Here is a 13,639-nt window from a genome sequence, read left to right as displayed (position 1 = left end):
GTACTTCTAATCAGTACTTCTAATCAGTACTTCCCATCAGTACTTCTAATCAGTACTCCTAATCAGTACTTCTAATCAGTTCTTCTAATCAGTACTTCTCATCAGTACTTCTAATCAGTACTTCTAATCAGTACTTCTAATCAGTACTTCTAATCAGTACTTCTAATCAGTTCTTCTAATCAGTACTTCTAATCAGTACTTCTAATCAGTACTTCTCATCAGTACTTCTAATCAGTACTTCTAATCAGTACTTCTAATCAGTACTTCTCATCAGTACTTCTAATCAGTACTTCCCACCAGTACTTCTAATCAGTACTTCTAATCAGTACCTCTAATCAGTTCTTCTAATCAGTACTTCTCATCAGTACTTCTAATCAGTACTTCTAATCAGTACTTCCCATCAGTACTTCTAATCAGTACTTCTAATCAGTACTTCTAATCAGTACTTCCTCATATACAAGTTGTCACACCTGGTCTCACTGTGGTTAATATGTAAATCAATATACAGGTTGCCACGTGGTCTTACTGTGGTTAATATGTAAATTAATATACACGTCACACCTGGTCTCGCTGTTGTTAATATGTAAATTAATTCATACCATTTGGAAAGTAGTTCAGATAGTGGATCTATGATATTTGTGAAGTAAGTCAACTTTAATTTATAGTAAATGTATTTCTTACCATTTTCAGGGTCGTGCACTAACAGGACTTCGTAACCTTGGTAACACATGCTTCATGAATTCAATTATTCAATGTTTGGCGAGTACCACTCCATTAGCAACCTATTTTATAAGTAGCAATTACAAAGCACATATCAACAGGTAAGTTTTGTTACCATGACAACTCCCATACCAACCTATTTTATAAGTATATATAAACAATACAGCACACATGTACATAAACACATGTTTACATGACAACGGTAGAACCAATGATATAAACACATGTTTACATGACAACGGTAGAAACAATGATATAAACACATGTTTACTTGACAACGGTAGAACCAATCATATAAACACATGTTTATATGACATAGAACAGCCAAGTAATAAATTCTTGATAGAATTGTTTGAATGGTTTTTGTGTTAGATATTTATCTTTTTAACTATCACAGAGAAAATAAACTTGGTCGTGGTGGTGAAGTTGCTGAGGAGTTTGCTGTTTTAATAAATGCTCTATGGTGTGGTCACTACAAATCAATAGCGCCAAGAGATTTCAAGTATACTGTCAGTAAATTTGTTCCACAGTTTGCCGGCTATGAACAGCAAGATTCACAGGAATTCCTCTTATTTCTATTGGATGGTTTACATGAAGATCTCAATAGGGTAAGTCTAGATACACAAAGAGTCCTACTCTCTCTACAACTTAAAAGTACTTCTACTTTTATGAATTATCAATACTGATACAATCCTATGACATGACATGTGAGTGTGACAATCCTATGACATGACATGTGAGTGTGACAATCCTATGACATGACATGTGAGTGTGACAATCCTATGACATGACATGTGAGTGTGACAATCCTGACATGACATGTGAGTGTGACAATCCTATGACATGACATGTGAGTGTGACAATCCTGACATGACGTGTGTGTGTGACAACCCTATGATATGACATGACATGACATGTGAGTGTGACAATCCCATGACATGATGTGAGAGTGACAATCCTATGACATGACATGTGCGTGTGACAATCCCATGACATGACATGTGAGTATGACAATCCTATGACATGACATGTGAGTGTGACAATCCCATGACATGACATGTGAGTGTGACAATCCTATGACATGACGTGAGTGTGACAATCCCATGACATGACATGTGAGTGTGACAATCCCATGACATGACATGTGAGTGTGACAATCCTATGACATGACATGTGAGTGTGACAATCCTGTGACATGACATGTGAGTGTGACAATCCCATGACATGACATGTGAGTGTGACAATCCTATGACATGACATGTGAGTGTGACAATCCCATGACATGACATGTGAGTGTGACAATCCTATGACATGACATGTGAGTGTGACAATCCTATGACATGACATGTGAGTATGTCTGTCTGTAGATGTGTGTAAACAACTTAAAGTCAAAAACTGGTGGACTGATTGCCATAATGTTTGATACGTATATTACCTTGGGTGTCTTGTTGGGAAATTGTTCAAATCACAGAAATGAAATGTCTCACATCAAAACATCTGTTCAGGAAAGCTTTTAAAAGAGTACCTACTAGACGAAATGTACACAAGTGAATATAATACACATTCTTGCATTGTTAGCTCGTTTTGATATTTTCTCCCATTATGATTTTTCTTCTAGTTCTGTGTAGCCCTTATCGTTATTGATGCATATGAATTTTGAGGTGGAGCCAATATTGATTAGCGAAAAGCTATTTTTTGACTCCACATTGCCAATTTGTTTATTTATTTCCTGTCATTGTAACTGTAACTTACTTTAAATTGGCAATAAAATGAATGAATGAATGAATGAATGAATCAATGAATGAAATCAAAATGATCTTACCACCGGTGTGAGATTTGGGTCAAATAATGTGACTTTTGGTAAAAAAAACTTCAACTCAAAATGTAATGGGCAGCTCGGTCTGAAATATGGTGGGAACATTCTTAAGACTATTAAGATTAAGAACTGTTCACGACATGTTGATTCCATCAGAGATGTGTGAATTAGGGCTAAAAATGTGGGTTTTTTGCTCAAAAATCTTTAATTCCAAAACTACTCATTTGGCTGAAAGTTTATGAAGATGTATCTGTGGTTGTATAGATGAAGAAATGGTAAGCATCTAATGATTTCATCAGTAATATGCAAATTAGGTGTACAAATGTGGATTTTGGTCAAAAACTTATATCTCAAAAAGTTCTTCGTCAATGAGACTGAAATTTGGTGAGATGTTTCTTGAAGTGTTATTCTGCAGATTTTCTTCAAAACATTTTGACGCAAATAAACCATCTTCCGTCTCGCAGAAGATCTCACAAGATCCTACGAGACCCCATTGAGTGCATAGCAACCACGTTAGGGTGGTCAAACTGAAGTGTCAAACACTTAGCAACACCATTGTTCTAAACGTCATCATACGTACAGTGCAGTATGTATGATAGATCAAGGGAAGCAGACTTTTAAAGTATGGATGTAAAAACGATGTCCGTATGTAAAAGTCGCTGGCAGAGGTTTCATAACTAGCCATCAGACAGTGGTTTTGGGCTGCCTGGACGCAGATGAAGAGCGGTTGAAATTGACATTTTTACCTTTGAAATCAGTTTCAACACGAACTTAAAAATATTACATTTTGAATTAGAGTTGGATCCACTCTAGGGATTGCAGGCCCTATGGTTTTAGGTTATGCCAGGCCGCAAAATTAATGTATTGTATTTTTAAACAAAAGTCTAAAATTTGATACAATGTCATAACTTTTCCACACACTTCGCGTCGTGTCGTCTAAAATCCAACACACAAAGTGGACGCAATCACTGCACTCTGTAACACAAGTAAATAGTTGATAATGATGTCATTTTAGTCTGTAATTCATCAGCTAAATTCATCCACGTCTGCTAAAAACATCGAAAACGGGTGAGAATTTATTTTCAGTGTCTTTGATTTTATCATAAAAATTTATAAATCAGCAATATATATATATATATATATTTTCAAATTAAAATCTAGAGATACTATGTCGTTTTAGTTTATGAATGTGGACTATAAGTTCTACAACACATCAAGTATAAACATGTGTTTAACGCATCGTGCACACTGACATCATTCCGCATATCATCTCACACACTTAATATTGAAAAGGGGAGATATACTGGTTGTCCAAGAGAACGAAGGGTATGTTCCTGTGACAATGCAACAATTGAGGATGAATTCCACTTTCTGCTAGTATGTCCTTTGTACAACGAGCTTAGAAAAAAATATATTCCCCAATTCTACCACTACCAACCAAATATGGATAAATTTGTACAATTATTGAACACAAATAAGACAGAAATTACCCGTAATGTCAGTAAATTTCTATTTTATGCTTTCAAATTACGCAATGATGCTCACTCTGTAACATAACACACCTTTGACTGTAAATGTATTTTACTCTATGTTATCTTAATACATTACTAGTCTAGTTCCTGACAACTGTATTCCTATTTTACACTACGTTATCTTAATACATTACTAGTTTAGTTCCTGACAACTGTATTCCTATTTTACACTACCTTATCTTAATACATTACTAGTCTAGTTCCTGACAACTGTATTCCTATTTTACTCTATGTTATCTTAATACATTACTAGTCTAGTTCCTGACAACTGTATTCCTATTTTACACTACGTTATCTTAATACATTACTAGTCTAGTTCCTGACAACTGTATTCCTATTTTACACTACGTTATCTTCATACATTACTAGTCTAGTTCCTGACAACTGTATTCCTATTTTACACTACGTTATCTTAATACATTACTAGTCTAGTTCCTGACAACTGTATTCCTATTTTACACTACGTTATCTTAATACATTACTAGTTTAGTTCCTGACAACTGTATTCCTATTTTACACTACGTTATCTTAATACATTACTAGTCTAGTTCCTGACAACTGTATTCCTATTTTACACTACCTTATCTTAATACATTACTAGTCTAGTTCCTGACAACTGTATTCCTATTTTACACTACGTTTATTACCGTTATTAATGTAGGGTAAAATTGGAAAAGGGTCGTTAGGAACTGACTATGATTTCCCGACCTGTGTCGATAATTTAGAACTTTATATGTTTTTATGAAATATGTTTACTTTGTTGTTAAATGCGCCGTTCAAAAGGCGACGCGAGTACGATTGGGCTAAAAAATGCCGTCATCGGGATGCCGTCAATGCTCGTCACGACAGTATCGGAATGCTTCTTGTTGACAAATAATAAAAAATCAGATAAATAAAAGTCAATGAATGTGAGACACGTGACATTACAAGTGTTTATGTATATCTAGTCTAGCCGTTTCGATTTATTTTGCCATAATATGGGGAGATAATATTTTAGCATTTATACCCACAGACACTGCCAATTAGTCAGAAAGTGTGAGTAAATATCAGTAAATGTTGGTTAATAAGACATGTAGAGTGTAGTTTTTGTTTACTGATGTCTGTTACAACCACTACCAATGTATTTTTTCACAATGCTGTTGAGTTTTGTTCACCTAGTGACTACACTCGTCATAGTCTTAGTGCTAACGCCGTACTCCTTATGATGTCACAAAATCTCAGTGGTCTAGGTGGGACCAGAAATACCCGAAAACTCTCGAAGTAAATCCGAAGGGAAGTGACTGAAAAATGGTCATTTTAAGGTGTTTGCAGACACTTTTTTAAAGTTTTAAAACCAGAATGCATTTCACAAACATGTCATCTAGCAAAATAGCAATAGTGAATGTGAGCATTTTGAATCACCTTTAATGGTGTATTTCACAAAGATAACAACTTGTATTTGTATACAAGTGAACAAACATTCAAACAATGTATGCAAATATGCCTAGCAACTAGACCACACCCATGACAACAGCCTAATGATCACATATATTGCGAAGATGACAACAGGGATTAATGGACAAGTGAATAAACATTCCAAAAATGTATGTAAATATACATAACAAGACCACACCCATAGAAACAGCTAAATGAGTGTATATTGCAAAGATATCATCAGGGAATCATAGACAAGGGAACAAACATTCAAAAAATGTATGCAGATATGTCTAGCAACATGACCATGTGGGCCCATAGCAACAGCCAAATGATCGTGTATACTACGATATCAACAGGGTTGGGTAGGCAACTGGACACCTATACCTAGCATGGATCAGTACTTACGTAAACATTTTTAAAAACTGTAAAGTTGTGCTACAATGCCATTGTGCTATTTATTTTACATTACAACCCTGGTATAATTATCTTATTCTTCAATATTTTTCTTCTTTCAGCCAAGTACTACTCATCACCTAAGGGCTGTCCCTTAGGTCACTCGTATTTTCCTTGGCTGAGCAGAGAACATCATTGAAAATTAGTATAATGATTTTGTTTTGTTTTGTAGGTCAAACAAAGGAAATACATTGAAGAGAAAGATAACAGTCACTTGGAAGATAGCCAGGCTGCTAACATTTCATGGGACAATCATAAACGACTGAACCAATCAATTATGGTAGAATTATTCCAAGGACAGTTTAAATCAACCATACAATGTCTGAAATGTAACAAGACATCAGTCACCTATGATGTATTCATGTACCTGTCACTACCGCTACCATCAAATAGCAGATGTACCCTCAATGTAAGTTATACCTACCTCCCCCTGTCACTATCACTACCATCAAATAGCAGATGTACCCTCAATGTAAGTTATATCTACCCTCCCCCTCTCACTATCACTACCATCAAATAGCAGATGTACCCTCAATGTAAGTTATACCTACCCTCCCCCTGTCACTACCGCTACCATCAAATAGCAGATGTACCCTCAATGTAAGTTATATCCGCCCTCCCCCTGTCACTACCACTATCACTACCATCAAATAGCAGATGTACCCTCAATGTAAGTTATACCTACCCTCCCCCTGTCACTATCACTACCATCAAATAGCAGATGTACCCTCAATGTAAGTTATACCTACCCTCCCCCTGTCACTACCGCTACCATCAAATAGCAGATGTACCCTCAATGTAAGTTATATCTACCCTCCCCCTCTCACTATCACTACCATCAAATAGCAGATGTACCCTCAATGTAAGTTATACCTACCCTCCCCCTGTCACTACCGCTACCATCAAATAGCAGATGTACCCTCAATGTAAGTTATACCTACCCTCCCCCTGTCACTACCGCTACCATCAAATAGCAGATGTACCCTCAATGTAAGTTATATCTACCCTCCCCCTCTCACTACCACTACCATCAAATAGCAGATGTACCCTCAATGTAAGTTATACCTACCCTCCCCCTGTCACTATCACTACCATCAAATAGCAGATGTACCCTCAATGTAAGTTATACCTACCCTCCCCCTGTCACTACCGCTACCATCAAATAGCAGATGTACCCTCAGTGTAAGTTATACCTACCCTCCCCCTGTCACTACCACTACCATCAAATAGCAGATGTACCCTCAATGTAAGTTATACCTACCCTCCCCCTGTCACTATCACTACCATCAAATAGCAGATGTACCTTCAATGTAAGTTATACCTACCCTCCCCCTGTCACTATCACTACCATCAAATAGCAGATGTACCCTCAATGTAAGTTATACCTACCCTCCCCCTGTCACTATCACTACCATCAAATAGCAGATGTACCCTCAATGTAAGTTATACCTACCCTCCCCCTGTCACTACCACTACCACTACCACTACCATCAAATAGCAGATGTACCCTCAATGTAAGTTATACCTACCCTCCCCCTGTCACTATCACTACCATCAAATAGCAGATGTACCCTCAATGTAAGTTATACCTACCCTCCCCCTGTCACTATCACTACCATCAAATAGCAGATGTACCCTCAATGTAAGTTATACCTACCCTCCCCCTGTCACTATCACTACCATCAAATAGCAGATGTACCCTCAATGTAAGTTATACCTACCCTCCCCCTGTCACTATCACTACCATCAAATAGCAGATGTACCTTCAATGTAAGTTATACCTACCCTCCCCCTGTCACTATCACTACCATCAAATAGCAGATGTACCCTCAATGTAAGTTATACCTACCCTCCCCCTGTCACTATCACTACCATCAAATAGCAGATGTACCCTCAATGTAAGTTATACCTACCCTCCCCCTGTCACTACCACTACCACTACCACTACCATCAAATAGCAGATGTACCCTCAATGTAAGTTATACCTACCCTCCCCCTGTCACTATCACTACCATCAAATAGCAGATGTACCCTCAATGTAAGTTATACCTACCCTCCCCCTGTCACTATCACTACCATCAAATAGCAGATGTACCCTCAATGTAAGTTATACCTACCCTCCCCCTGTCACTATCACTACCATCAAATAGCAGATGTACCCTCAATGTAAGTTATACCTACCCTCCCCCTGTCACTACCACTACCATCAAATAGCAGATGTACCCTCAATGTAAGTTATATCCGCCCTCCCCCTCTCACTACCACTACCATCAAATAGCAGATGTACCCTCAATGTAAGTTATACCTACCCTCCCCCTGTCACTATCACTACCATCAAATAGCAGATGTACCCTCAATGTAAGTTATACCTACCCTCCCCCTGTCACTACCACTACCACTACCACTACCATCAAATAGCAGATGTACCCTCAATGTAAGTTATACCTACCCTCCCCCTGTCACTATCACTACCATCAAATAGCAGATGTACCCTCAATGTAAGTTATACCTACCCTCCCCCTGTCACTACCACTACCACTACCACTACCATCAAATAGCAGATGTACCCTCAATGTAAGTTATACCTACCCTCCCCCTGTCACTATCACTACCATCAAATAGCAGATGTACCCTCAGTGTAAGTTATACCTACCCTCCCCCTGTCACTACCGCTACCATCAAATAGCAGATGTACCCTCAATGTAAGTTATATCCGCCCTCCCCCTGTCACTACCACTATCACTACCATCAAATAGCAGATGTACCCTCAATGTAAGTTATACCTACCCTCCCCCTGTCACTATCACTACCATCAAATAGCAGATGTACCCTCAGTGTAAGTTATACCTACCCTCCCCCTGTCACTACCGCTACCATCAAATAGCAGATGTACCCTCAATGTAAGTTATATCCGCCCTCCCCCTGTCACTACCACTATCACTACCATCAAATAGCAGATGTACCCTCAATGTAAGTTATACCTACCCTCCCCCTGTCACTACCACTACCATCAAATAGCAGATGTACCCTCAATGTAAGTTATACCTACCCTCCCCCTGTCACTATCACTACCATCAAATAGCAGATGTACCCTCAGTGTAAGTTATACCTACCCTCCCCCTGTCACTACCGCTACCATCAAATAGCAGATGTACCCTCAATGTAAGTTATATCCGCCCTCCCCCTGTCACTACCACTATCACTACCATCAAATAGCAGATGTACCCTCAATGTAAGTTATACCTACCCTCCCCCTGTCACTATCACTACCATCAAATAGCAGATGTACCCTCAATGTAAGTTATACCTACCCTCCCCCTGTCACTACCACTACCACTACCATCAAATAGCAGATGTACCCTCAACGTAAGTTATACCTACCCTCCCCCTGTCACTACCACTACCACTACCATCAAATAGCAGATGTACCCTCAATGTAAGTTATACCTACCCTCCCCCTGTCACTATCACTACCATCAAATAGCAGATGTACCCTCAATGTAAGTTATATCTACCCTCCCCCTGTCACTATCACTACCATCAAATAGCAGATGTACCTTCAACGTAAGTTATATCTACCCTCCCCCTGTCACTATCACTACCATCAAATAGCAGATGTACCTTCAACGTAAGTTATATCTACCCTCCCCCTCTCACTATCACTACCATCAAATAGCAGATGTACCTTCAACGTAAGTTATATCTACCCTCCCCCTCTCACTATCACTACCATCAAATAGCAGATGTACCCCCAATGTAAGTTATACCTACCCTCCCCCTGTCACTATCACTACCATCAAATAGCAGATGTACCCTCAATGTAAGTTATACCTACCCTCCCCCTGTCACTATCACTACCATCAAATAGCAGATGTACCCTCAATGTAAGTTATATCTACCCTCCCCCTCTCACTATCACTACCATCAAATAGCAGATGTACCCTCAATGTAAGTTATATCCGCCCTCCCCCTCTCACTACCACTACCATCAAATAGCAGATGTACCCTCAATGTAAGTTATACCTACCCTCCCCCTGTCACTATCACTACCATCAAATAGCAGATGTACCCCCAATGTAAGTTATACCTACCCTCCCCCTGTCACTATCACTACCATCAAATAGCAGATGTACCCTCAATGTAAGTTATACCTACCCTCCCCTCTCACTATCACTACCATCTAGATAACAGTAGAGAATGTTTACAACACAATAAGATAACAATGTTATGTATTCTAGGACTGTTTGAGAAATTTTACCAAACAAGAGAAAGTAACTGGTAGTGATAAATGGTACTGCCCACGATGTAAAGTTCACAGAGAAGCCAACAAACGGATAGAGATATGGAAACTACCACATATACTTCTAATACATCTCAAGAGGTAAGTTCACTGACAATCAGTCTGCCATCTAAGCCAATTTGATGTGCCACTGACACACAATTTCTAGTGATGTACTAAAATTTGGTGTTTCCTATCTCTTACTATGTGGTGACTCACAAGAAATGCCACTTTTTATCATTTTGTTACATGGTATATTTTCCCACTGCCCTGATACATGGTATATTTTCCCACTGCCCTGGTACATGTTATATTTTCCCACTGCCCTGGTACATGGTATATTTTCCCACTGCCCTGGTACATGTTATATTTTCCCACTGCCCTGGTACATGGTATATTTTCCCACTGCCCTGGTACATGGTATATTTTCCCACTGCCCTGTTACATAGTATATTTTCCCACTGCCCTGTTACATGGTATATTTTCCCACTGCCCTGGTACATGGTATATTTTCCCACTGCCCTGATACATGGTATATTTTCCCACTGCCCTGGTACATGGTATATTTTCCCACTGCCCTGGTACATGTTATATTTTCCCACTGCCCTGTTACATGGTATATTTTCCCACTGCCCTGGTACATGGTATATTTTCCCACTGCCCTGGTACATGGTATATTTTCCCACTGCCCTGTTACATAGTATATTTTCCCACTGCCCTGTTACATGGTATATTTTCCCACTGCCCTGTTACATAGTATATTTTCCCACTGCCCTGTTACATGTTATATTTTCCCACTGCCCTGTTACATAGTATATTTTCCCACTGCCCTGGTACATGTTATATTTTCCCACTGCCCAGGTACATGGTCTATTTTCCCACAGCCCTGGTACATGGTATATTTTCCCATTGCCCTGTTACATGGTATATTTTCCCACTGCCCTGTTACATGGTATATTTTCCCATTGCCCTGGTACATGGTATATTTTCCCATTGCCCTGTTACATGGTATATTTTCCCACTGCCCTGTTACATGGTATATTTTCCCATTGCCCTGTTACATGGTATATTTTCCCACTGCCCTGTTACATGGTATATTTTCCCACTGCCCTGTTACATGGTATATTTTCCCACTGCCCTGGTACATGGTATATTTTCCCATTGCCCTGTTACATAGTATATTTTCCCACTGCCCTGTTACATAGTATATTTTCCCACAGCCCTGTTACATGGTGTATTTTCCCACTGCCCTGTTACATAGTATATTTTCCCACAGCCCTGTTACATGGTGTATTTTCCCACTGCCCTGTTACATAGTATATTTTCCCAATGCCCTGTTACATAGTATATTTTCCCACAGCCCTGTTACATGTTATATTTTCCCACTGCCCTGTTACATAGTATATTTTCCCACAGCCCTGTTACATGTTATATTTTCCCACTGCCCTGTTACATAGTATATTTTCCCACTGCCCTGTTACATAGTATATTTTCCCACTGCCCTGTTACATAGTATATTTTCCCACAGCCCTGTTACATGTTATATTTTCCCACTGCCCTGTTACATATTATATTTTCCCACAGCCCTGTTACATGGTGTATTTTCCCACTGCCCTGTTACATAGTATATTTTCCCACTGCCCTGTTACATGGTATATTTTCCCACTGCCCTGTTACATGGTACATTTTCCCACTGCCCTGTTACATGGTATATTTTCCCACTGCCCTGTTACATAGTATATTTTCCCATTGCCCTGGTACATGGTATATTTTCCCATTGCCCTGGTACATAGTATATTTTCCCACTGCCCTGTTACATAGTATATTTTCCCACAGCCCTGTTACATGGTATATTTTCCCACAGCCCTGGTACATGGTATAATTTCCCACTGCCCTGTTACATGGTATATTTTCCCACTGCCCTGGTACATGGTATATTTTCCCACAGCCCTGTTACATGGTATGTTTTCCCACTGCCCTGGTACATAGTATATTTTCCCACTGCCCTGTTACATGGTATATTTTCCCACAGCCCTGTTACATGGTATATTTTCCCACAGCCCTGTTACATGGTATATTTTCCCACTGCCCTGTTACATAGTATATTTTCCCACTTCCCTGGTACATAGTATATTTTCCCACAGCCCTGTTACATGGTATATTTTCCCACTGCCCTGTTACATGGTATATTTTCCCACTGCCCTGTTACATGGTATATTTTCCCACTGCCCTGTTACATGGTATATTTTCCCACTGCCCTGTTACATAGTATATTTTCCCACTGCCCTGTTACATGGTATATTTTCCCACTGCCCTGTTACATGGTATATTTTCCCACAGCCCTGGTACATAGTATATTTTCCCACTGCCCTGGTACATAGTATATTTTCCCACAGCCCTGTTACATGGTATATTTTCCCACAGCCCTGTTACATGGTATATTTTCCCACTGCCCTGTTACATGGTATATTTTCCCACTGCCCTGTTACATGGTATATTTTCCCACTGCCCTGGTACATAGTATATTTTCCCACAGCCCTGTTACATGGTATATTTTCCCACTGCCCTGTTACATGGTATATTTTCCCACTGCCCTGTTACATGGTATATTTTCCCACTGCCCTGTTACATAGTATATTTTCCCACAGCCCTGTTACATGGTATATTTTCCCACTGCCCTGTTACATAGTATATTTTCCCACAGCCCTGTTACATGGTATATTTTCCCACTGCCCTGGTACATTGTATATTTTCCCACTGCCCTGTTACATGGTATATTTTCCCACTGCCCTGTTACATAGTATATTTTCCCACTGCCCTGTTACATGGTATATTTTCCCACTGCCCTGTTACATAGTATATTTTCCCACTGCCCTGTTACATAGTATATTTTCCCACAGCCCTGTTACATGGTATATTTTCCCACTGCCCTGTTACATAGTATATTTTCCCACAGCCCTGTTACATAGTATATTTTCCCACAGCCCTGTTACATGGTATATTTTCCCACTGCCCTGTTACATGGTATATTTTCCCACTGCCCTGTTACATAGTATATTTTCCCACTGCCCTGTTACATAGTATATTTTCCCACAGCCCTGTTACATGGTATATTTTCCCACTGCCCTGTTACATAGTATATTTTCCCACTGCCCTGTTACATGGTATATTTTCCCACTGCCCTGTTACATGGTATATTTTCCCATTGCCCTGTTACATGGTATATTTTCCCACTGCCCTGTTACATGGTATATTTTCCCACAGCCCTGTTACATGGTATATTTTCCCACTGCCCTGTTACATGGTATATTTTCCCACAGCCCTGTTACATGGTATATTTTCCCACTGCCCTGGTACATGGTATATTTTCCCATTGCCCTGTTACATAGTATATTTTCCCACTGCCCTGTTACATAGTATATT

At 39.4% G+C, this 13,639-nt stretch overlaps 1 protein-coding gene across 1 annotated transcript in view; it reads left to right on the top strand.

Moving 5' to 3' along the window:
- The window catches only part of LOC144450354 (ubiquitin carboxyl-terminal hydrolase 8-like), a 132,934-nt gene that overhangs the window by 104,797 nt on the left and 14,498 nt on the right, over window positions 1–13,639 (top strand). Inside the window, exons 11-14 of the mRNA XM_078140956.1 lie at window positions 691–821; window positions 1,118–1,328; window positions 6,110–6,346; window positions 10,176–10,318. Coding sequence (XP_077997082.1) covers window positions 691–821; window positions 1,118–1,328; window positions 6,110–6,346; window positions 10,176–10,318 — 722 coding nt within the window. The remainder of the gene's footprint in view (window positions 1–690; window positions 822–1,117; window positions 1,329–6,109; window positions 6,347–10,175; window positions 10,319–13,639) is intronic.

Source organism: Glandiceps talaboti, chromosome 19 (assembly GCF_964340395.1).
Source record: "Glandiceps talaboti chromosome 19, keGlaTala1.1, whole genome shotgun sequence".
Lineage (NCBI taxonomy): Eukaryota > Metazoa > Hemichordata > Enteropneusta > Spengelidae > Glandiceps > Glandiceps talaboti.
This window is presented reverse-complemented; position numbering and strand designations above follow the sequence as displayed.